Source organism: Tamandua tetradactyla, chromosome 24 (genome assembly GCF_023851605.1).
Source record: "Tamandua tetradactyla isolate mTamTet1 chromosome 24, mTamTet1.pri, whole genome shotgun sequence".
Classification (NCBI taxonomy): Eukaryota; Metazoa; Chordata; class Mammalia; order Pilosa; family Myrmecophagidae; genus Tamandua; species Tamandua tetradactyla.
This window is the reverse complement of record NC_135350.1, coordinates 52,707,324-52,733,826: the sequence shown is the minus strand read 5'-3', so window position 1 is coordinate 52,733,826 and position 26,503 is coordinate 52,707,324. Positions and strand designations below refer to the sequence as shown.

The 26,503-nt window shown below is 36.7% G+C and overlaps 1 protein-coding gene and 1 non-coding gene across 16 annotated transcripts in view; one reads left to right on the top strand and one right to left on the bottom strand.

Annotated features, from left to right (window-relative positions):
* CCDC158 (coiled-coil domain containing 158) overlaps positions 1-26,503 on the bottom strand; it is a 139,154-nt gene that overhangs the window by 29,011 nt on the left and 83,640 nt on the right. For 11 of the 15 annotated variants that reach the window (XM_077143101.1, XM_077143102.1, XM_077143110.1 and 8 more), the window contains 6 exons: positions 26,212-26,364; positions 21,347-21,459; positions 18,847-19,005; positions 17,881-17,973; positions 16,639-16,764; positions 8,991-9,035 (listed from right to left, as the gene is read on the bottom strand). In XM_077143101.1, coding sequence (XP_076999216.1) covers positions 8,991-9,035; positions 16,639-16,764; positions 17,881-17,973; positions 18,847-19,005; positions 21,347-21,459; positions 26,212-26,364 — 689 coding nt within the window. Of the gene's footprint in view, positions 1-8,990; positions 9,036-10,670; positions 10,774-16,638; positions 16,765-17,880; positions 17,974-18,846; positions 19,006-21,346; positions 21,460-26,211; positions 26,365-26,503 lie in introns of all 15 variants that reach the window. The other 4 variants (XR_013168415.1, XR_013168416.1, XM_077143103.1 and 1 more) reach the window with 4 other exon arrangements.
* LOC143668665 (U6 spliceosomal RNA) lies at positions 7,828-7,934 on the top strand. The gene has a single exon (XR_013168529.1). It is a non-coding gene; the product is annotated as a U6 spliceosomal RNA (small nuclear RNA).

Here is a 26,503-nt window from a genome sequence, read left to right as displayed (position 1 = left end):
CTCCTTCCCGGGCCAGCTGGGAGCTTTGGATTGGCGGTTCCCCAAGCCGCGATGGCTGGAGCCCCTCACACGCGCAGCTTCCTGGGCCGGCTGGGAGCTTCGGATCAGCGGTTCCCCAAGCCGTGGTGGCCGGCGCCCCTGCCACACACACAGCTTCCCGGGCTGGCTGGGAGCTTCGGAACGGTGGTTCCCCAAGCCGCAGCGGCCAGAGCCCCTCACACGTGCGGCTTCCCGGGCCGGCTGGGAGCTTCGGATTGGCAGTTCCCCAAGCCACGGCGGCCAGCGCCCCTCCCCAACGCGCGGCTTCCCGGGCCAGCTGGGAGCCTCGGATCGGCGGTTCCCCAAGCTGCAGCGGCTGGAGTCCCTCCCACGTGTGACTTCCCGGGCCAGCTGGGAGTCTCGGATTGGCGGTTCCCCAAGCCAAGGCGGCCCTCCCACATGCGGCTTCCCGAGCCGGCTGAGAGCCTTGGATCAGCGATTCCCCAAGCCGCGGCGGCCGGCGACTGGAGCCCCTTCCACACACGCGGCTTCCCAGGCTGCTAGGAGCCTCGGATCAGCGGTTTCCCAAGCTGCGGAGGCCGGCACCCCTCCCCCACAGGCGACTTCCCGGAGGGAAAGGAAAGAGTCTTCAACAGTAGTAGAGACTGAGCCCAACCTAACACCAATAGTGGCATTAATGAACAACTTCTGACTACTAAAAATAGGCCCTCAGCTCAGGCGAAACTGATTGGGCAGAAGTCACCGATTGGTATAACTGAAAAAGAGGAAAGGGGGCGAAACAGAGCCTTTGGTGGTTGTTTCTACGGGGGCTTGGTTGCCTCTGGGCTCAGCGCTGGGATTACACAGATTGAAACTGCCCCGAATGCAGAAACAGGCTGCTTTCAGGGCTCTCTACCACCTGAACGTTCCCCACGGGACGGGTGAAATGCAACTCAGGTGGAATCCCTCTCTCAAGGAATTCAGATCCCAGGACTTCACAATTTGAAGCCATTAAAACCAACCTACAATCTTTCCTCTGTCTCCATCACACACCCAGCAGCGAGAGTCTTCCAAAGTTAAAGGAGCCACAACATCTTTTGCTGGTGGGACCTGCAGACAGACAAGCACCACATACTGGGCAGGATAAGAAAAACAGAGCCCAGAGATTTCACAGGAAAGTCTTTCAACCTGCTGGATCCCACACTCAGGGAAATCTGATTAAATGCCCAGACACCAGCAAAAAATAACAAATCACACCAGGAAAATTGAAGATATGGCCCAGTCAAAGGAACAAACCAATAGTTCAAATGAGATACAGGAGCTGAGACAACTAATTCTGAATATACAAAGAGAAATGGAAAACCTCTTCAAAAACCAAATCAATAAATTGAGGGAGGACATGAAGAAGGCATGGGATGAACAAAAAGAAGAAATGGAAAGTCTGAAAAAACAAATCACAGAACTTATGGGATTGAAGGACAAAGTAGAAAAGATGGAAAAAACAATGGAAACCTACAATGGCAGATTTAAAGAGACAGAGGATAGAATTAGTGAACTGGAGGATGGAACATCTGAAATCCAAAAAGAAATAGAAACTATAGGGAAAAGAATGGAAAAATTTGAGCATAGGCTCAGGGAACTGAATGATAATATGAAGTGCACAAATATATGTGTTGTGGGTGTCCCAGAAGGAGAAGAGAAGGGAAAAGGAGGAGAAAAATTAACGGAAGAAATTATCACTGAAAATTTCCCAAATCTTATGAAAGACCTAAAATTACAAATCCAAGAAGTGCAGGGCACCCCAAAGAGAACAGATCCAAATAGACATTCTCCAAGACACTTACTAGTTAGAATGTCAGAGGTCAAAGAGAAAGAGAGGATCTTGAAAGCAGAAAGAGAAAAACGATCCATCACGTACAAGGGAAACCCAATAAGACTATGTGTAGATTTCTCAGCAGAAACCATGGAAGCTAGAAGACAGTGGGATGATATATTTAAATTACTAAAAGAGAAAAACTGCCAACCAAGACTTCTATATCCAGCAAAATTGTCCTTCAAAAATGAGGGAGAAATTAAAACATTTTCAGACAAAAAGTCACTGAGAGAATTTGTGACCAAGAGACCAGCTCTGCAAGGAATACTAAAGGGAGCACTAGAGTCAGATACGAAAAGACAGAAGAGAGAGGTATGGAGAAGAGTGTAGAAAGAAGGAAAATCAGATATGATATATATAATAGACAAGGCAAAATGTTAGAGGAAAATATTATCCAAACAGTAATAACACTAAATGTTAATGGACTGAATTCCCCAATCAAAAGACATAGACTGGCAGAATGGATTAAAAAAAGGATCCTTCTATATGCTGTCTACAGGAAACACATCTTAGACCCAAAGATAAACATAGGTTGAAAGTGAAAGGTTGGGAAAAGATATTTCATGCAAATAACAACCAGAAAAGAGCAGGAGTAGCTATACTAATATCCAACAAATTAGACTTCAAATGTAAAACAGTTAAAAGAGACAAAGAAGGACACTATCTACTAATAAAAAGAACAATTAAACAAGAAGACATAACAATAATAAACATTTACGCACCAAACCAGAATGCCCCAAAATACGTGAGGAATACACTGCAAACATTGAAAAGGGAAATAGACACATATACCATAATAGTTAAAGACTTCAATTCGCCACTCTCATCAATGGACAGAACATCTACACAGAGGATCAATAAAGAAACAGAGAATTTGAATATTACAATAAATGAGCTAGACTTAACAGACATTTATAGGACATTACACCCTACAACAGCAGGATACATCTTTTTCTCAAGTGCTCATGGATCATTCTCAAAGATAGACCATATGCTGGGTCAAAAAGCAAGTCTCAACAAATGTAAACAGATTGAAATCATACACAACACTTTCTCGGATCATAAAGGAATGAAGCTGGAAATCAATAATAGGCAGAGTGCCAGAAAATTCACAAATACGTGGAGGCTCAACAACACACTCTTAAACTACGAGTGGGTCAAGGAAGAAATTGCAAGAGAAATTAGTAAATACCTCGAGGTGAATGAAAATGAAAACACAACATATCAAAACCTATGGGACGCAGCAAAGGCAGTGCTAAGAGGGAAATTTATTGCCCTAAATGCCTATATCAGAAAAGAAGAAAAGGCAAAAATTCAGGAATTAACTGTCCACTTGGAAGAACTGGAGAAAGAACAGCAAACTAACCCCAAAGCAAGCAAAAGGAAAGAAATAACAAAGATTAGAGCAGAAATAAATGAAATTGAGAACATGAAAACAATAGAGAAAATCAATTAAGACCAGAAGTTGGTTCTATGCGAAAATCAACAAGATTGATGGGCCCTTAGCAAGATTGATAAAAAGAAGAAGAGAGAGGATGCAAATAAATAAGATCAGAAATGGAAGAGGAGACATAACTACTGACCTCACAGAAATAAAGGAGGTAATAACAGGATACTATGAACAACTTTATGCTAATAAATACAACAATGTAGATGAAATGGACAAGTTCCTAGAAAGGCATGAACAACCAGCTTGACTCAAGAAGAAATAGATGACCTCAAGAAACCAATCACAAGTAAAGAAATTGAATCAGTCATTCAAAAGCTTCCCAAAAAGAAAAGTCCAGGTCCAGGGGCTTCACATGTGAATTCTACCAAACATTCCAGAAAGAATTAGTACGAACTCTGCTCAAACTCTTCAAAAAAATTGAAGTGGAGGGAAAACTACCTAATTCATTCTATGAAGCCAACATCACTCTCATACCAAAACCAGGCAAAGATATTACAAAAAAAGAAAACTACAGACCAATCTCTCTAATGAATACAGATGCAAAAATCCTCAACAAAATTCTAGCAAATCGTATCCAACAACACATTAAAAGAATTATACATCATGACCAAGTAGGATTCATCCCAGGTATGCAAGGATGGTTCAACATAAGAAAATCAATTAATGAAATACACCATATCAACAAATCAAAGCAGAAAAATCACATGATCATCTCAATTGATGCAGAGAAGGCATTCGACAAGATTCAACATCCTTTCCTGTTGAAAACACTTAAAAAGATAGGAATACAAGGGAACTTCCTTAAAATGATAGAGGGAATATATGAAAAACCCACACTAATATCATCTTCAATGGGGAAAAATTGAAAACTTTCCCCCTAAGATCAGGAACAAGACAAGGATGTCCATTATCACCACTATTATTCAACATCATGTTGGAGGTTCTATCCAGAGCAATTAGACAAGAAAAAGAAATACAAGGCATCAAAATTGGAAAGGAAGAAGTAAAACTATCACTGTTTGCAGATGATATGATACTATATGTCAAAAACCCAAAAATTCCACAGCAAATCTACTAGAGCTAATAAACGAGTACAGCAAAGTGGCAGGTTAAAAGATCAACATTTAAAAATCTGTAGCATTTCTATACACCAGCAATGAACAAGTTGAGGGGGAAATCAAGAAACGAATTCCATTTACAATTGCAACTAAAAGAATAAAATACCTAGGAATAAATTTAACTAAAGAGACAAAAAACCTATACAAAGAAAACTACAAAAAACTGTTAAAAGAAATCACAGAAGACCTAAATAGATGGAAGGGCATACCGTGTTCATGGATTGGAAGACTAAATATAGTTAAGATGTCAATCCTACCTAAATTGATTTACAGATTCAATGCAATATCAATCAAAATTCCAACAACTTATTTTTCGGAAATAGAAAAACCAATAAGCAAATTTATCTGGAAGGGCAGGGTGCCCTGAATTGCTAAAAGTATCTTGAGGAAAAAAAACGAAGCTGGAGGTCTCACGCTGCCAGACTTTAAGGCATATTGAAGCCACAGTGGTCAAAACAGCATGGTACTGGCATAAAGATAGATATATTGACCAATGGAATCGAATAGAGTGCTCAGATATAGACCCTCTCATCTATGGACATTTGATCTTTGATAAGGCAGTCAAGCCAACTCACCTGGGACAGAACAGTCTCTTCAATAAATGGTGCCTAGAGAACTGGATATCTATATGCAAAAGAATGAAAGAGGACCCGTATCTCACACCCTATACAAAAGTTAACTCAAAATGGATCAAAGATCTAAACATTAGGTCTAAGACCATAAAACAGTTAGAGGAAAATGTAGGAAGATATCTTATGAATCTTACAATTGGAGGCAGTTTTATGGACCTTAAACCTAAAGCAAGAGCACTTAATAAATAAATAAATAAATGGGAGCTCCTCAAAATTAAACACTTTTGTGCATCAAAGAACTTCATCAAGAAAGTAGAAAGACAGCCTACACAATGGGAGACAATATTTGGAAACGACATATCAGATAAAGGTCTAGTATCCAGAATCTGTAAAGAGATTGTTCAACTCAACAACAAAAAGACAGCCAACCCAATTAGAAAATGGGAAAAAGACTTGAACAGACACCTATCAGAAGAGGAAATACAAATGGCCAAAAGGCACATGAAGAGATGCTCAATGTCCCTGGCCATTAGAGAAATGCAAATCAAAACCACAATGAGATATCATGTCACACCCACCAGAAAGGTCATTATCAACAAAACAGAAAATGACAAGTGCTGGAGAGGATGCGGAGAAAGAAGCACACTTATCCACTGTTGGTGGGAATGTCAAATGGTGCAAGCACTGTGGAAGGCAGTTTGGCGGTTCCTCAAAAAACTGAATATAGAATTGCCATATGACCCAGCAATACCATGGCTAGGTATCTACTCAAAGGACTTAAGGGCAAAGACACAAACGGACATTTGCACACCAATGTTTATAGCAGCATTATTTACAATTGCAAAGAGATGGAAACAGCCAAAATGTCCATCAATAGACGAGTGGCTAAACAAACTGTGGTATATACATACGATGGAATATTATGCAGCTTTAAGGCAGGATAAACTTATGAAGCATGTAATAACATGGATGGACCTAGAGAACATTATGCTGAGTGAGACTAGCCAAAAACTAAAGGACAAATATTGTATGGTCCCACTGATGTGAACCGACATTTGAGAATAAACTTGGAATATGTCATTGGTAACAGAGACCATCAGGAGTTAGAAATAGTGTAAGATAATGGGTATTTGGAGCTGAAGGGATACAGACTGTGCAACAGGACTGGATACAAAAACTCAAAAATGGACAGCACAATACTACCTAATTGTAATGTAATTATGTTAAAACACTGAATGAAGCTGCATCTGAGCTATAGTTTTTTTTTGTTTTGTTTTGTTTTTTTATATATATTTTTCATATTTTTGTTTTGTTTTGTTTTATTTTTTTATATATATTTTTCATATTTTTTATCATTATTTTTTCTCTATATTATCATTTTATTTCTTTTTTGTTGTCTTGCTATTTCTTTTTCTAAATCAATGCAAATATACTAGGAAATGATGATCATACATCTATTTGATGATATTGAGAATTACTGATTGCATATGTAGAATGGAACGATTTCTAAATGTTGTGTTAATGTTTTTTTAATTAATAAAAAAAAAAAAGATGTAATGGAGAGGCTGGAGGGAACTGCCTGAAAATGTAGAGCTGTGTTCCAGTAGCCATGTTTCTTGGAGATGATTGTATAATGATATAGCTTTCACAATGTGAGTGTGTGATTGTGAAAACCTTGTGTCTGATGCTCCTTTTATCTACCTTATCAACAGAGGAGTAAAACATATGGAATAAAAATAAATAATAGGGGAACAAATGTTAAAGTAAATTTAGATTGAAATGCTAGTGATCAATGAAAGGGACGGGTAAGGAGTATGGTATGTGTGAAATTTTATCTGTTGTCTTTTTATTTCTTTTTCTGAATTGATGCAAATGTTCTAAGAAATGATCATGATGATGGATATGCAACTATGAGAACTATGAATATGCAATCAGATATTGTGAATTACTGATTATATATGTAGAATGGAATGATCAAAAGTTAAAAATGTTTGCATTTGTTTCTTGTAATACATTTTTTTTAATTTAAAAATTAATTTAAATAAAAGGATATGAAGAATGGTTGAAAACTTTCCAAATCAGATGAAAGACATGAATACAAACATCCAGGAAGCTCAATGAACCCTAACCAGAATAGGTTCTGAGAGATCTATACCAAGAAACATTACAGCAAAATTGTCAAAATCCTGACAAAGAGAAAATATTGAAAGCAGCGAGAGAGAAGTAACATGTCACATGCAGGGGATCTCCAATAAGACTAATAGAAAATTTCTCATTGGAAACCATGGAGGAGAGAAGATAGTGGGATGACATGCTTAAAGTCCTTAAAGAAAAAACTGTCAGCCACAAATTCTAAATCTGGAAAAAATTATCCTTCAAAATGAAGGAGAAATTAGGGCATTAACAGATAAACAAAAGAGGAAAGAGTTCATAACCAGAAGACCTGCCCTACAAGAAACGCTACAGACAGTCCTTCAGGTTGAAATAAAAAGACAGTTGAAGCCATAAGAAGAAATAATGAACATTGGTAAAGGTAACTATTTAGATTAAATATAAAATCCTGTATTATTGCATGTTGGTTTGTAACTGCTTTTTTCCTCTTATATGACTTAATAGGCAAATGTATAAAATAACAACCACAATCTATGTTAATGGTCATACAAAGTATGCAGCACTAAATGCTATGTTAAAAAAGAAGATCAGAAATCAATAATCTAACTTCATATCTAAAGAAACTAGAAAAAGAAGAGCAAACTAAACCCAGAGTTGGTAGTAGGAAGGAAACAGTAAAGATTATAGCAGTGATATGTGAAATAGAGAATATGAAAAATAACAGTGTTCACCTCGGCAGCACATATACTAAAATTGTAACGATACAGAGAAGATTAGTATAGCCCCTGTGCAAGGATGACACACAAATTTTTCTTATATGAAATATTTAGAATAAGCAAAGTCATAGAGATAGGAAGGAGACTACCACAGGTGGGGTGTGAACAGTGGGAAGTTTTTGCTTAATGAGTATTAATTTCGATTGGGGATGATGAAAATAGTCTGAAAACAGATGGTTGTGAAGGTTACACAATATTGTCAATGTATTTAATGTCAGAGAATTGGCCACTTCAAAATGGTTAAAATGATTTAAAATGATTTCTATGATATGTGTATTTCTCCACAGCAAAAAATAAAAAGTAAAGGAAAAAACAACAAAACAAAATGTGTAGGATGCTGTTTCTCTTATCAAACAGTGGAGTTTGTTTCTTCTCCCAGGGCTCTCAGCTGGCCTGTGACTTGCTTTGCCCAATTAGATGAGTAGAAGGAGTCATGCTGAGCTGCTTGGGCTGTGCTACGTTGAGCTCTCTCATTTAAGCACCAGCCAATTAAATCAAACATCATTCATTACAAGCAGACATGCCTCCTAGCTAACTGCAGATGTAATTAGCAACAGATGAGCTTCACATGCCATTGGTTCATGTTCACAGCAACTAAACTAGGCCTTCACCTGGCCAAGTTGACACCTGAACCTAACTACCACAACTGAGGAATCATTCATGTAAGTAAGTATTCAAGAAAGGCTGGTTACTACCTCCCTTTCCCTTAGTATGAGAACATGTAAAATATTTTATATGCTTCATATTTATTGATCCAGGATCAAACAGAAAGGTGTTATGACTTTTAAGTATAAATGTATTGGTATCAGGGTAAAGCCATTGATAAAAAGTTATCTCTGTATTCTAGCTACCATGTTCCCATTAATATAAGTAGAAAAATACATTTTTTAAACTGCATGAAAAAGTTACAAGGAGGGAGTCAGAAACTTTGTTTCCAAATAGTAGATTTCTGAACAAGTTCTTGTAAGGAAGAAAGGTATTGAATATCTTACCTTTCTCTGTGGAATTGCTACACAGGGAAAGTATTTACTCTGGTATTTTGATGCAGTACCTTCAACAACGACATTCCAATAAAGGTAATATAGAAAGGTAATCTAGAACTGAACATACCAAGGGCTGGAAAGAAGATAATTCTCTTTCATTCTTCAGTTTTTCCTGTAAGGTTAGTACAAGTGAACCATGTGAAGAAATATTAGGAAGAGGATAACATGGGATTCAGAGTGGTCAAAGAGTTCTAGAGGAACTAATTAAATCTCAGAAAATTAAATATTTGCACAATGAACAAACTAAACAGCTAAAAGCATAAACAAAAAATAAGTACAGACCCTGAAAATGACATCTTAGTTAATTTTATAACCACCACTTAAAGAAAAGTATTTTTTGCCATAACTATGTGTTTAAATAAAGTATTAATTCCATATTTTAAAAGTATAATTTTCTTTTATGCAAAATGCATTATTATTTTTAAATAAAGGAAAGGCATAACCTGCTATACATAAAGGATTTTGGTACATGCTGAGGTATAGGAACTATCTCCATACTAGACGCATTTTTTCAAACTGAGGAGTCTGAGGGCAGTGGCAAAAGTCCGTTGAAGGGTGTGGAACCAAAGTAGACAACGTAATACACTTAAAAACACTACTTTTACGTATCAGTAAACTTTAGGGAATTTGACTCCATTGGGACATCTGTGGAGAAAGACCTCCAAGAAATGTTGTTAAGTGTAATAAAAAGCAAGTTGCAAAAACAATATGTAAATATGATTCCATTTATATTAAATATCTATATATGTGTGTGCATAATATATAATATACATCATGTTAAATAAAGGCACAGAAAAAGACCTGTAGGATAGCAATGGTTAACTTCAAGGAGGGTAGTGGGACTGAGGAAGGGATGAAGAACAATTTCAAACTCTTTACCATTGAACTTGTGCATTGAACATCTGTTTATACGCTACCACTATAACCAGAATACAGGGGAAGAGCTGCTTCTTGTAGGAATGGGATAGAGAGGAACATAGAAGCAAGTTACTGTTAATGTTCTAGTTGTTGGGCTAGATAGTATGTTCAGTTGTGTTCACTGTTATTCTAAACAAAAAACAAAACAGTCAAATAAAACTAGGTAGGGACAAGCAATGAGAGTGTGTCATATACCAAAGATCATGATAAATCCAATTCTGCACACCACCTCTATGCAAGTTGAATGTGTGGGCCAAATGTTTTCCTTAATACAAACATAGAAGGGTTTGGAGAAAGGACACATAAATTATCTGGGAACATGAGGAGCATGGAATAGCATGGGATGAGAATCAAACAGATGTGGATACTACTTATGGCTCTTCTGTCAACTAGCTGTGGGCAACTTTACCTCTGAGTGCCCTGTTTCCTCATTTTGAAATGGGGACAACGGAATCTATCTCACTGGATTATTACAAAGATTAGAAACAATGTATATAAAGAGAATACTCATGGTATGAAGTCAATGATAGCTATTATTTTTTATCAAGACAGAATCCATTTTGATGAAAACTGAATATAATTTTGAATTCCCAACTGGAAAATTGAAAAAAAATTTTCATGGAGGCGAAGGCCTCAGATGAAATTATACCATGCAAGAGAGTATTTTTTGTTGTCTAATAAATAATATTTTATAGACAAATTAATTCTTAGGAAAGGTCATCATAAAAAAACAAACATTTTTTTCTGATTATATATATATATAGACATGATTATAAAGTATAAATTATTCATTTCTAAAAAATTAAAATACGTGATTTTAAAATCCCACCTTCCAAAAGACAAGCACTGTTAACATTCTTGATGTATTTCCCTCCTCTCTTTTCTCAATGTATAAATTTACAGAATGAGAGAACTGTTTCAGACTTGGAAGCCTGTAGGCAAAGGAGGGGAGTTAGTTTCTTATCCTTTTCTGCCTTACTTCTTCCTCACTGTTGCTTTGGATCCTGCCAGGATCGGGGATGGGGGAAGGAGAGAGAAGCGGAGAGGAGGAAAAGGTCCTACGTGAAGGGTCTCTGTCGCAGTGTCTGGGCACTGACGGGGCGGCGAACTGCTCCCATCCCCCACCCCCAGCCCCGACCTCGCAGCAGTTTACACTTGGGTGGCGGTGACACCGGTCCTCTAGGTGCCCTTCAGTGGGTGCCTTTTGAGAGGACCTTTACTCTAGGGCCTGTATTTGGTCCACGGGAAGCATATCCTTTATCTTTGCCCTTTATCTACTGGAAATAGTGCTCTAGTTTGTGGTTGGTTTCCTTTTAATTCTGGTTATGGTGGCTTCATGATCCAAGTAGTTTTGTTTAGTCAGAACAGCCTCTCTCCTTTAAATATTTGCACGTCGTGTAATACTTCAATTCATTTTAAATTCTCACTGTTTAAATTATATATAAATTGTTTTGTTTTATAACGTGAGTAAAATCCACTTTTAAATGAGAAACAATTCTAAAGGAAATAGAAACAGTTCTAAAATATTGTTTACATATGACTCTTGTCAGGATAGTAGTAAAGAAATAACTAAATATAAGCTCTTCCTGAAGTTCCTGGGGCCCATTAGAGAGCCTCACTTTCCTCCATTCCAATCCTTTGACCCCTGTGGTGCACATTAAGGCTATTGCTAGGAGCAGAAATAAGGTAAAACTTTTACAAACTTTCTGGTTTCAGAAAAAGAATATAACCTTATACTGATACTGTTTTTAAATTTCAGGTTTGTTTTGTGATTTGATTAGTTTTCTACTACATTTGCCTTTGAAATCCTTTTATGCTAGATTTGTTTGCAATATTACTCCTAAATTTTTTCTCTAAGGCAGCTCAATCCTTTCCAAATATTGTTTTCTCTAATGGCCTTGAGTCGGTTACAGGAAAACCTGTAAATTATGAGGCAGGATATGTAATCTCTAGGGAGAGTATGTGATTCTCAACCAATCCTATTTCCACTGTCCAAAGATAGAAGATAAATGCAAAGCTAAAAATAAATGCTTGATCTCATTCGGTTTGAATCAGACTCTTTTCTATTTTGAGAATGTCTGACCAAATCCATCTCTTACACTTGTATGCCTTTTAGAAGATGGCATTAAATGGGATATAAACATACTATTGGGTTTAGGAAAAGGTAGCGGGGAACAAGACAAAAGTTACAATGTGTCGCTAAAAACCCTGCCTACATACATCATAAGTACCGCAGTGGCAAATACTAAGCACAATTAGTACAAATTACAGTACATGTCTATGTAATCTACGTATCTATAGAATATGATCTATAAATAAAGTATATAACTGATATATAATAAAAATTAAGTAAATGGATCATTTAGTAAATGGAACAAAGAAAGCTAAAACTTTAAAGTGCCTGCACAGAAAATAGCCAACTATATGCAAGCTGTGCTGCCTCAGAGTGTTCCAGAATGACTCAGAAACTTGAAGCCACATAGATTTCCAAAAGTAAAGGACAAAGCAGCAAAAAAGAATCCCAGATTCTCTTTCCACATAGTCAGAATATTATTGGTGAGGTTGAACCAAATAACTTGAGGCTCCAAACGAATACCTGGCATAGGAGGAGGGAGGCTGAAAACATGAATATTAAGTGAGATTGCACAGATAGATATCTCAGCTCCTTCCCCTGCAGCTCTAAGAATACTGGCAGATGTGTTTATACCTATGAATCAGGAGTGAGAGAATTCCTCTTCAGGGGAACAGACAGACTTAAGAAAAAAGTCTTAGAGATAAATTTGGGGAGTCTTCAATAAAAAGAAAAACAAGCTCAATACCTAACCATCTACTAGTTGACAAAACCTGTCAACCTAACACTGGGCTTTGATTTGGTTTTTAAATCTTAAATATGAATGGACAATCACATATCACCAAACACTGAAGGATAGTCTATAATAGAAAAGGCATCAAAAAGAAGGAAAAGAAAAAAGGAATTTGAAGAAACATCACTCATTTAGGTGGCAGGGAAATTATTTTAAAACTGAAGTTGATATCCTTACACAGAAAAGAGAAGGAATTGCATGCATGAAAGAAAAGAAAGCAATATAAAAAGACAATAAAAAAGGGAATCTGGAAATACACATGTGAGGGCAGAAAAAAAATCGATACAAGGTTGGAAGATATGGTTGAGGAAATTCCCTAGAAGGTGGGAATGAAAGATGAAGAGATGGCAAATTGGAGTCAAAAGTAAAGAAGATTAGTGGATGAATCCAGTAGGTCTCATAGAATTCCAGAAAGAGAGAAATGAGAAAATTAACAATTAGACAATACAAGAACATTTCTCAGAACTAAGGAACATAAGCACCCAGCTGGTACTCAGCAAAATGATCCAAATTATTTCAATCCTTGGTATATACCCAATAGAAATGTGTACCCAAAGACGGGTACAAGAATTTTCATAATAGAATTACTTACAATAGCTCCAAACTGCGAATTATCCAAATATCCATCAAAAGTAGAATGGATGAAGAAATTGTGTTATTGTTTATAAAATGGAATACTAAAGAGCAAAACATATTGAATAATCTAGCTATTTACAAAAAATATTCTCAAAAATATTATATTAAACTACAAAAGTCAGACATGAGAAAAGATGTACTATATAATTCATTAATTAAATTTCAAAAACAGCAAAATTTCTTCTAATCTGTGAGGTTAAAGTCAAGTCAAGCTTATTTCTGGCATAGAAGGAGGTGATGGTGATAGAGAAGACATTATGAAGCTTCGAGGGTGCTGGGAAAAGTCTATTTCTTGCCCTGAATAGTGGATAAATGGGTACATCGGCACTGTACACATACCAAGTGCACATGTCATTCAAATGTACGCTTAAGATGTGTGTAGTGAAAAATAAACTATCAAACAACAAATGATGGAATATTCTATAAGACAAAATAATAATAATAATAATAGAAGTCAAATATGTTTCTCTTTGGAGAATGGAACCTGGAAATAGACAGGAGACTGCTGCTTTTCATTCTTAGCATTTTAAAATCATTTGACCTTTAAAACTGTGATAAAAATTGAATTTAAATCCACTCCCAAAATAACCGCTCCAACCAACCAAAAAAACAAATAACACTCAACCAGGAAGTCAGGAGACCCAAGAACTTCTAGTTCCAGATGTGTCCATAACTACTTTGTGTAACCTTGGGCAAGTTAGCTTAATATAGTATGTCTTGTTTTTTCATCTCTAATGAAGGGTCGAGACTAGCTGAGTTTCCATGACTTTTCATCACCCAAAGGCCTAAATAGTAGATTTTGCCTAGCTGCTTTATAGATTGTATTTGATTATAAAGTATCTCATGCAGCCCTTAAAAAGTACTGGTCATAGGTCTGTTAAGTTTTTTCTTTGCACGGGCAGGCACCGGGAATGGAACCTGGGTCTCGGGCATGGCAAGCGAGAACTCTGCCTGCTGAGCCACTGCGGCCCACCCTGTTAAGTTTTTAAATAATAATTCTAACAGCAAAATGAACTATGTTTTCCAAACAGTCAAGTATGCTTTTTACAATTAATTTCTCTTCTTTCTTAAATATGTTTATTATATAATTTATACAAGAAAATAATAAAAGTCCATTCCTTGTTTTATTTACTGATGTGTCCCAAGTATCAACAACAGAAGTTAGCATATAGTAGGCATTCAATAAATATTTGTCTAATGGATGAATAAATTCACTATAGAACACCTGGAAAATACTGAAATATTGAAAAAAGAGGAAATATTCACCAACATTCTTGAAATAACTACTTTTAAAATTTTGGTGTATTTCTTCTTAAATTTTATATGCCTGATTTGTTCTCTTTTTTTAACACAATTGATTTCATATTTTACATAAAATCTAAATTTTTGCATTCTTCTCTTTCACTAAACTTTATAATGCTCTTTTTAAAAACTTTTACAGATTACAGTATTAACTATTTTTAAAAACCAATAGAAAATATGATAAAATACTAAAGAGAAATAAAATTCAAGATTTGAATGTCAAAGTACAAGAAAAACTTCCACACGGTAAATATTTTTTTAGCAATAAACAGTTTTTGAGTGCCTCCTGTATGCAAGTCTTCTTCTCCATACTTCTGAAGATACAAAGATTAAGAAGATATCTAGTTTCATGAACATTAAAAGCTATATTTATATGGGAGGTAAGAGGAGTCCATTTAAACTTTTAGTCTGATGTACATAAATTTTCATTTTAATGGCACTGGGAAAATAACTAGTAGGTTACTGCTGATAGTACTGCCATATTTAAGATAGGACTTTTAAATAATGAAATTGACTTTCACATGTAATTTATTAAATAATTTTCATTTCTTTAGCATTAGAACCTGAATATTAGTTGAAGGGGATTATTGGTTCCATAAATATCTATCTTATGAGGAGACAAAGCCTGAATTTTACATTGCACATATTTTTTTTTCCTGAACTTTAAAGGTTTGAAAGGTTAAACTAAAAAATTTTTAAAATCTCTAACCTTTAAACTAAGGGAATTAAAATGTTTTATGATTAATTAGATTGTTATAAACAAGCTCACATAAAGTTCATGAAGAAACAACATATGGCAATTAATTTTCTTCTTGGTAAAGAATTGAATTATACCACCAATTTGCCATTGGCATTTTAAGCGATATTTATTTTAGTCATCGCAATATTTACTTGGTGTTTTAGTTTGCTAATACCGCCAAAATGCAATATACCAGAAATTGAATGGCTTTTGTAAAGGGGATTTATTAAGTGACAAGTTCGCTGTTTTAATGCCATAAACATGTCCAAACTAAGGCATCCAGAGAAAGACACCTTGACTCTGAAGAAAGACCGATGTCTGTCACATGGAAGGCAGGTAGTTGGCATCTGCTGGTCCCTGTTCCCAGTTCCGTTGCGTTTAGCTTCTGATTCCAGTGGCTTACTCTTTAAGCGTCTGTGGGCATCACTTAGCGGCTCTGGGGTGAACTCTGGTTTCATCTCTTAGCTTCTCTTCACTCTCTCCAGTTTCTGGGTTGCTCAGCATCTCATGGAAAGGCATATGACAACGTCTGCTGGGCTCTGGGTCCTGTTTAGCTTCTGTCGGCCTCTCAGCTCCTGGTGTCTACTGGGGCTTCTGCGTCTCCAAACATCTGTGTTGGGATGCCGAGCATCTCGAAAATGTCTTTGTTGGCTCTAAGCAGTTTTTTCTTCTCTGTGAGCTCTCTTAAAAACTCCAGTAAACTAATTCCAGACCAACCTGGAAAGGGCAGAATCACATTCCCTAATCAAAAGGTCCAACCCACAGTTGGGTGTGTCATGTCTCCATTGAAACAGCCCAATCAAGATATCCCACCCTACCTCATTGAATCAGGATTAAAGGAACATGACTGCCTCCAAAAGATTGGATCAGGATCTAAAGAACATGGCTTTTCTGGCGTACATGACAGTTTCAAACCAGCACACTTGGTAATCCTGAAATGCTTGTGATGGAAATAATCAAAGAATTAAATGTTGCAGAATTAAATAATTTACTTAAATAATTACTGTTTACATTACTTCTACTGAGTATTTCATGTTTGTTTTCCCTGTAGGACACACCAAATGGTAAAGAAAATGCTTTGATTCATCTACTTTTTGCTGGATTTATAGGAAAAATGTATAAATCTAACAGTTAAAATCTACCAATTGAAAATGGCAAAAATATAGTTATATTATTTTCTAATGAAATTTTCCCCAATTTAAAATTATTTGTACAATGTATCATTTGCATCATGGATTATAGGAATAGTTACTCACATGAGACAGGAAGCTGGAGGTAGACTGGGAAGATGGAACATTGGAATGAGAACGGATAGCAGATGATGACTGTATAGGGCGTGGTTTCACAGAAGTGCTTGAGGTGTATCCTGGGCCTTGAAGTTCCTGGAAAACAATATAAATGTAAGCAAACCGGTAACTACAAAAGTGAAACAAAAATTTATTTTTTTCATGCATAATTTCAGTTCTCTATATTTTTTTCAGTTCTATATGTTGAACTTCTACATAATTATAAACCAAGTATTAAACAAGATGATTCTGGATGTCTAAACTACTCGTTGAGGACTAAGTATGTGCGTAGGAAGATGTGTTCACACATCTAACTGATAAAAGCATTCCAGATGTGAAGACACACTTAGGATGGCATGCTACCATGCTCGTCTCTAACTTTTGCCAAAAGTTCCCATGCTAGTTCTGGCATATTATTGAGGGAAGAAACCTCGACATCTACGGAATGCTCTTACTTGTCAAAGTGTCCATTATTGAGGCTCTAAAGTGTATATGCAGCTTTTAAATATAGTTCTGAAACGTTAACATATAGTTTAATAGAAAATGAAGTATCATTAAAATATATATATTTTTGTCTGTTATGTAGATTACATCACTTTTGCTATTCCCCAAATAAGCCAAATACATTTTTGCTGTGGGCTTTTGCATTTACTTGACCCCTCTGTGAGAAATTCTTTTTCCTCAGGCATCCCCAGGCAGGTACTCTTATGTTTCACTCTCTTTTTTTTATTATTAATTAAAAAAAAATTAACTAACACAACATTTAGAAATCATTCCATTCTACATATGCAATCAGTAATTCTTAATATCATCACATAGATGTATGATCATCATTTCTTAGTACATTTGCATCGATTTAGAAAAAGAAATAGCAAGACAACAGAAAAAGAAATAAAATGATAATATAGAGGAAGAAATAAAAATAAAAATAAAAAATATATAAAAAAAAACTATAGCTCAGATGCAGCTTCATGTTTCACTCTCTTAATGTAAACTGAGGATAAAGCATCGTGCTTCAATATGTTACCATACATGAAAAAGACAGGTATAATATGTAATAATATTTGCATAGATTTTATAATTGCCCATTACAGTTTTGAAATATACTTGAATTTCTTATAAGACATGTGAAGAAATTTGGAATTATATCAAAGAAAAGCACTATTTTTGCTTAAACTACTATTTATGATGGAAAACAAAAGATAACCTTACTTTTACATCCAAAGTGTGTTGAAGTTTAAGGCGCACAGATTCTTGTTCCTGACGCTGTATTATATCTTGACATTCTGCAAACTGCAAAGATGCCTACAATCAAGCAACCACATGTGGTTTATTCTTGATTCTTTATGCACATTTATCTTTTATTCGTCTATAAATGTAGAGCTGCCATCTCTTCAAGGACATTTCCTTCACTCTTAACACACTGTATTGTAACTATCTATTTCTCTTTTATTTAGTAAACTGAGAACAATTGGATGCCTTATCTTCACTCTATCCCAGGCATATAACACATTTAGTATGGGGAAGGTACTAACAAGAACGATGGATTAAGGATGAAATGAACAAACAGCTTTATGTAACTGTAATAGTTTACATTAAAAATCAAAACAGAAATTCATTAAGTGACTCAATGTATCATGTTTTAAGAAGCAAAGGTAGCATAAGTGGGACCACAGATTGTTTTATCTAACTATGAAGGTTTCTAATTTCTTGGGGATCAAGGACTGGTTTCAATATACTTCTCAGTTTCCAGAGTTTTTAAGTAAAAGAAAGATGGATTTATTCCTCTTTATTGAATAGCAATGACAAATGTAGTGTCATTGAGCCTTCTCATTCTTTAAGCTCTGTTCTCTACCTGCACATCCTGGATCTAATAAATTTCTGTTGTTCTTAAGCCACTCAGTTTGCAGTAAGTTGTTACAGTAGCCTTAGGAAATGGATATATCCTGTTAGCCTGAAAAAGATAATTTTGCATGTGTGCATTATGACTATATTTTTAAAGCAGAGAAGAGCCTGTATATCTATAGCATGTATTTTTTTCTTTGTGCTAAGTTATTGAGATATACCAGAAATTGACAGACTTGGTCTCTATCGACATGGAGGCTTCATTTAGAACAATTCCACTTAGCTAGTAACTACTTAGTTGATAGCTATTTTATATACTTAGTTAATAACTACCTTATCAAGAGCAACTTCCATATTAGCAACCTTTTCTTTCAAACGGCGTTCCTGAGATCTCAGGACTTCCAGTTCTCCAGCCATTTTATTTTTTTCTGTTGCAACAGTATTCAATTCTTGGCTTAGTTTATTCTTTTCTTCTTTTAAGAAATGCTTCTCCTACAATTATAGAGGAGAAAATATCAGAAATAATCTGCTGATGTAGATGCTGAGAGCTGATGGAGACATAAAACTTCTTTAAAGAATGCTGAACTAAATTAAATTATAAGTTTAATTCATATGCCATTTAATTGCTTCTGAGTTGGAATTGGGAACTGCTAGAACTGTTACCCTGTGCACTCTTATTTTCATCACTATTAGTGTTATTGCTTATTTCTAAGTTTAATAAATCCTGAAATCCACAAAATATATAATAACTATGTTATCATAAAAAAGATAGTGTTATGGTGAATTAGGATTGAGTAATCACATACTAAATTTTATTGAAGCGTTTAAAATGACAATAGGTTTAAAGAAAATGTATGTATTTGAGAGCTTTTATGAGATTCTATCTTTTCAAGATTGAATATTTATTTCAGAAATACCTACTGTAGACCTTGTGACATAAAAACAAATGAGACACAATTTCTGACTTCAAATCACTTATGGTCCAGTGAAGAGAATGAACTCACCAATATACTTATGGAAAACCTTGGTAGTAAACAAAATTTCATTAAAGTAAGTTCATTCATTTAAAAATCACCATGGAATAGGTAGACAAAAATAAGAAATGCAGAGCAGTCAAGTTTAAAATATAGATCTCAACTGATTGAGTCAATATTTCTTGAAATATATTTTTCCATAGAGAAAAATGCTTAATATAAAAAAGAACAACTATCATACACATTCTGGGTGCAAAACTTTTTCTTTTCCTGGTAAGGCTGGGAAAAAAGGCCTCAGAAAGGAGGAGGAATTAATATGACAGGCTTCCTCCTTTTCGTTTGGAGAGAATATCATTCAGCTATGAATGATACCTTCCATAAAGTGGAGCAGGCATCTTTGATGATAGCAGCAACCTAAGTACCGTCAGAGAGGGACATGCCTTTATTTCAAGTAGGCAAGGGTGGTAGAAGAAAAAGAAAGGAACGATTTCAGGGTAAGAGGAAAGGAGGGGAGAAAAAATGGGAAAGTACAGAGAAAGAGAAAATAAGTCCTTAAAATGAGTCCATACAATGTATGCATGTATTTGATGATTCCTAGCCTCATTCTAAGAAGTATTTCAGTAGCTCATTACACATAGTAATCTAGCAATTACTCTAGTTGCGCTTATTATTTTCTATTTATGCTCATTTTCCCACCTCCATTACAGTCAGTTCTGTTCTCTCTCTCTCTCTTTTTTTTATTCACAATCACCTAATCACATTGTATAATTATCATTACACAATCATCTTCAAGAAACATGGCTACTGGAACACAGCTCTACAGTTTCAGGCACTTCCCTCTAGCTTAATACACCTTAAACTAAAAAGGGAATATCTATATAATGCGTAAGAGTAACCTCCAGGATAACCTCTCAACTCTGTTTGAAATCTCTCAGCCACTGACACTTTATTTTGTCTGATTTCTCTCTTTCCCCTTTCCGTGGAGAAGGCTTTGTCCCTTGATGCTGAGTCCCAACTCATTCTAGAATTTCTGTCCCACATATAACTCTTCTTTTGACAATACAATTTTTTCCAAAATGATTGATATATTAGGAAACAGTTTGAGCAAAATGCAAATTTCGTGTGTTTATATGCAATTTCAACCATGAGAAACATCAGATGAATGCAGATGAATGTATCAACTAAACAGAGCTGCACAGGAGTTTGCAAAACATGGACACAGATACTTCAAACATCTACCAGCTACTTCAATTTACCTTATGTTATAAGCCATATGCATCTACAGCTGGTGCTACAGAAAACCCTCCTTCCACCATTTCAAAATAACTCACAAGCTGTGACTCTTCTGATGCACACTTCCAAAGTAAATTTAGTGTCTTTTTCAAGATAAAGTGCCATATTAATTGTAGTATTTATTTACTTCTAAACCATTTAACATGCAAAACTGTGCTACCATTTTTATTAGGTTCCTTTTTTTTAATGTATCAAAATTTCTTAGTGTGATTCCTCTGCCCCCATTATTCCATAAATTCTTTGTTTTTTATTGCACAATTTTGCATAGAGCTGTGATTCAGGAACAAATACATTGCCTAATAGTAGAACTTACTATACTTTGCTTATAATCATTCCTTGCATCTACCAGGAATGTTCTTTTGCTCATTTTCTGGATTTAAAATACTAGCTACCATTCAAGCTCCTGCTCAAATGATCCTTCAGGAACTTTTCCCTGATTCTCTCAATCGGAAAAAAGCTTTTATTTTTCTCCACTGCAGTTTACATCTGCTACATCTTATTCTGTCTTGTAGTCTATTAATGAGCAAACATGCCACTTTCTCCCACTTTTGAGGACAGGGACTCACCTTATTTGCAGTTGTCATTGCCTCTTCTAAAAACTGTATCTTGCTCTGAAGGGCATCTATCTGACCCCTTTTGGCTGTGATTTGTTTCTGCATCCCCATTGCCACTTTCATAGCTGGTGAAAAAGGAAGCAAACTGTGGCTTAAAGTTTCTAACTTTTGAGAGGCTACTATAATTTGATGGTCAAGTTTTATGAGAAGGTGACAACTAAGATCATCCAAGGCACTGGGTAATTTCAAGGGAAAAAAATCACAGAAAAATGTATTAAGGTTTCATGATATTTGGATGTAACAATCTTCAGCAATCCCAGAGCTTTTGCACGGGAAAACATATATATGATGATATTTTGTGGTTTCTTCACTATTGTAATTAATTCACTAACATGGTAAGTTGCCATATTTTCTACTGTAACAATAATGCTGACTGAACCATATATGTACTAGAGAATATAGCCATATAAAGAATACTGCATATAGTATTTTTATGAAAATGATTTTTCCCGAAACCCTATTTTAATACAGCACAAAAGAAATATATTATTAATGATCTTCTTAAAGATTCTAGTGATATCACAAACCATTCTATTTTCATTCTCATGGCTATTATCATGTCTTTGGAGCTCACCACTATCTTGGTAGTCAAACTGCCAGTTAACATGTATGTGATTATTTTTGTTCAACTGGTGACAGGTTGAGAATGTTCTAGATAGGTAGCAGGCACTGAATACTTAAGGCATGACAAATTATTAAAAATATATGAAGTTTAGGGACTTCTGGGAAGATAGCGGACTAGATAGGTCAAGTTCCCCCTGCTCCAAAGACCAGCTAGAGAAGGGACAGAAAAATGACCAGGAGAGCGATTCCAGGTGTAAGTGACCTGGGAAGGTCTTCTACACCACATAGGGAAGCTATGGTTGAAAAAAGCAGAAGAACTGAGATACAGAAAAGGGGAGACTGGCCAGCTAGTGCAAAATGCCTAGTGTATCGATTTCCAGACAGAGGCTCGGAGACTTCAGGAGTGCAGGGACAGGGAGACAGGAAGCAGGAAGTGAGCCACGCTGCATTACTTGAACATGCTACCCTCACGAGCTGCCTCTGCCCCTTGACCTGCAATTCCCCCCTTACCCCATGCACCTGAACCCCATCACCTGCCCCCATACCGCAAGCGCTCCCCACAACACCCTGCCCGCGCATCCCCCAGCTACACCCCCACCCTGGCTTATGCAAAAGCCTGTCCCAGCCTGACCCACCTATCCCGTGCAAGCATACAGTCTCACCCCACCCCACCCCCCAGACCCAGGACCCACGGTCAGCCCCATGAACTCCATGGTCAGCCCCTCGAACCCCACCTTCCCCTTCCTGTCTCCTGCAGACAGTCACCTGCACATCAGGGCTGCAGACACTCACCTTCATACCCAGGCCACACCCGCACCCAACCCATACAGATGCTCAACCCCGCCCCGAACCCCCCTGAGCTCTGCACCCGCACACATCAGCATCTGCCCTCCCAGACACGTGCACACACCCACTCATGCCATGCCCCGTCAGCTCTGGGCAAGCGCTGATATGCCCATCCGGGCCATATCTGTCCCCAGCCCACGCAGGCACAATCCCACCCTGCTGCCCCTCAGCCCTATGCACATGCACACCAGAGCTCCGCCCCTCAGACCAGCACCCCCCTGATCCCCCCGCACATACCCCCTTGCCCCCATATCCACGAACTGGCACAACCACATCCTCCCTGCCAGGCACCCATCTACCCGTGCACAGACCACCTGACCCTGCACCCCAGCTCCCCGTGTCCCGCACATGTGCACATTCTAGCCTCAGGCCACCACATAAGTGCCCTTCTCCCACACCTGGCATGTGCTCTTGGACACATATGTGCCACATAGCCACTGCCCTGCCAAGTGGGCACCCTTACCCCACCCTACCCCTGCACCTGTGGACTCAGGCCAGGGCCCCACCTACCCGTCATCACCCATACCTGACACATGTCCCACAGCCAGCATGACCTGTGCCCAGCCCCTACACAATTGCACATCTGCATCCCAGCCCCCCTGGGCCCCTCCCCCTGAAAGATGCAGTGACTGAGAAGTAGTGAACGGGGGTGTAAACACATGATCAAACACAGAGCTGCTACAAAAAGGAACGAAGTCGTGAAGCATGCAATGATGTGAATGAACCTGAGGGACATTGGTGAGACAAAATAAGGCAGAAACAATAGAGCAAATATTGTACGATCTCATTAGGAAATACTTATGAGAAAACTGGGGTCTAGATTGTAAGCTCTTACAGCAGTCACATTTAGTCCTGAGTGGTAATTGTTATTTCTGGATTTTGAGGGGCTATTTTATATATGTATAACCTGTATTTAGAGATAAGAATGAAGCTAATCAGGTCAGGATTAAGGTAATTCAGAAAAAAATGGTAAGGAAGACAATGTCTGTGTTTTAGAACTTCACCTACTCTTTGAGATCAAAGGAAGAAAGGTTTATGATGTTCAGAACCTAAATTTTCTATAGCATATAATCTAACTTAACCTATCCTGATAGATCATTTAAACAATCCAAACACAGGGAGCCCAGAATAAGAATGAGAGCCTTTAATCCTGTATAGCTTAATATAATGCCTGGATACCTCCCAGAGTATATTAAGCAGATAATCAAAATGTATTGGCAAAGTCCCTTGAGGGATGGGAGAAAAAATATGGAACTATTAAACTTTATAATTGGGGAAACACTGGATACTGAGCCAAACATTAGAGACATCCAAATGAATAGGGCAAGCCCTTCATCTTGATCTAAGTAGAGAGGCTTAGCCTATTATAGGTATGCTTGAGTCATCTCCAGAGGACCTCTTTTGTTGCTCACTTCTGGCCTTTCTCTCTCTATGCCCAACTCTGCAAGTGAAACCATTGCCCTCCTCCCTATGTGAAACATGACATCCAGGGATGAAAGTCTCCCTGGTGGCATGGGAGATGATCCCCAGGGATGAGCCTCCCTGGCACCATGGGATCAACAATACCATCTGGAAAAAAAAGGGGGAAAGAAATGTAATTAATAAGGTATCAGTGACTGAGAGAGTTCAGATAAAGCCGAGAGGCTACAATGGAGGTCGTGCTTACACATGCTTCAGTTAGACATTGCTACCTATCATAACTTGCCAAGCCCCAACCAAAACCATTCCTGCCAATCCTAAAGAACACCTAGGGCATTATATAAGATTCTACAAAGGTTCCTTGCATGAGGGTAACCTTTCAAAACCTACAACCTCCAGATGGTTCCCTGGACCAGATAAGTCCTGAAATGCAGAGCAGCCAGTTCTTCCAGAATATCAAACAGTTCCAGCCCCCACCCCACATTACTGACATTCCTTTCCGACATGAAAGAGTTAGAATGGGCATAGCCTAAACACTCCTAAAGAGTGGAAGAAAGATCAAAGGAGATGGTGGAGTTACTCAGAGAAAGTCGGGTTTAACAAATGAGTATGGCTGGTGAATCATTAAACTGATATATCTTTTAGCCTCCAGTACCTTAGAGCAGCTAGAAATAAAAACCTAAAACTGTGGAATTGTAACCCATACTAAACACTCAAAGCTGTTCTACTAATTGTCGTGATGTACTTTGAAATTTATTGCTTTTGTGTATATATGTTATTTAAAGAAAGAAGGAGTATAACAGAGAAGGATTTAATAAATGACTATGACTGCTGAATCATTATATTGATTCAGTGTCTTGCAGCAGTTAGAAGAAAAACAAAAAATCATGGAACTGTAACCCATATCGAACTGTAAAATCTTTTCTATAACTACTTGTTAAAATATACTTGGAAATTTATTGCTTTTTTGTAGATATGTTATATTTCACAATAAAAAATCTGAAGTTCATCTTGATCGGAAATTCAGTCAGAAAACTCTATGTTTCTTACAGTCAGCTAAGGAAAAAGGCTTAAAAATATCACAGGTCTGAGTTAGGTCCAGCTATATAGTTTAGAGGTAGAAAAGATAAAGAACTACTCTTTAAAAACAAACTGTTGGAGAGAATGAAAGGTCTGACTTCTCACTACAATATATAATTCTCACACCGAAATTGTCAAAAATAGGTAACACAGGTTACCATAAACTGATATATTAATTGATCAAAAAGTGTGACATCATTTGCTTACCACTTTGAAGAAAATACAATTCTGGTTTTATCAAGTGGATTATGGTTGTCTTTTCATGGAATTTTCTTAAATAAATCTTTTGACATTAGAAAATATTGAAAAATAGAAAAAAATGTATAAACGTTAATTATCCTAGTTGATAATACAGTCACACTAATAATGATATGAATAATACAAATGACAGACAACCTTCTTATCTCTTTACATTAGTACGATTCACAAGATATGAAGGGAAAAGGTCTATGTGGCGAAAGAGAACCTGTACCCTAATATTTCAATTTTCAGAGTTCCTTTCCATTTTTATCACAGAAGAGGAATCAAGATCTGCCAATTAGCCACAGATACATAGTTTATGAAGATAATGCACTTATTAAAAATAAGGGGTTGAGTGAAAATAATTGGTAATTTGTATTTATACCTATACTTCCTTAAAAATAATAAATTGGCATTACATACGTTGAGGTGTTTTAGAACCTTAAGAAAAGGAATATTCAGATACTTTTAGGGATCAAACTGACCATATGGCAATCTCACTGAAAAAAGATGAGCAGAACTGCTATTATGTAATGTCCATCATTAATTTCTGTTGCTGTATAGTTCTCACACTGTGAAGAGGTGAAGGCAAGGTATGTGTGTTTGTGTTTTAATAAATCTAAACCAATGGAACTGAAAACAGAAGAAAAAAATCTAATAAAGCATACCATGACCATCAGATCCTTCCATTGACTTGAGTGTATTTCTTGTTTGTTCTAGTTCCGTCTGTGCAGATTTTAATTGCATCTTCAGCTTATTTGTAGTGGTTTCCATTTCTTCACTTTTGTTTCGAAAATTCCTTTTTAAGACTTCATAGTCCTCTGTACAATACAATAATCAACAATAGATGGGTACCTTTTTCTATTCCATTAAGAAATACAGTTTATTTGTAGTGAAGGCTCACGGAATTTTAGAATTAGAAGAGACTTCATTTGTTAAATATTCATTCTTACAGAAATT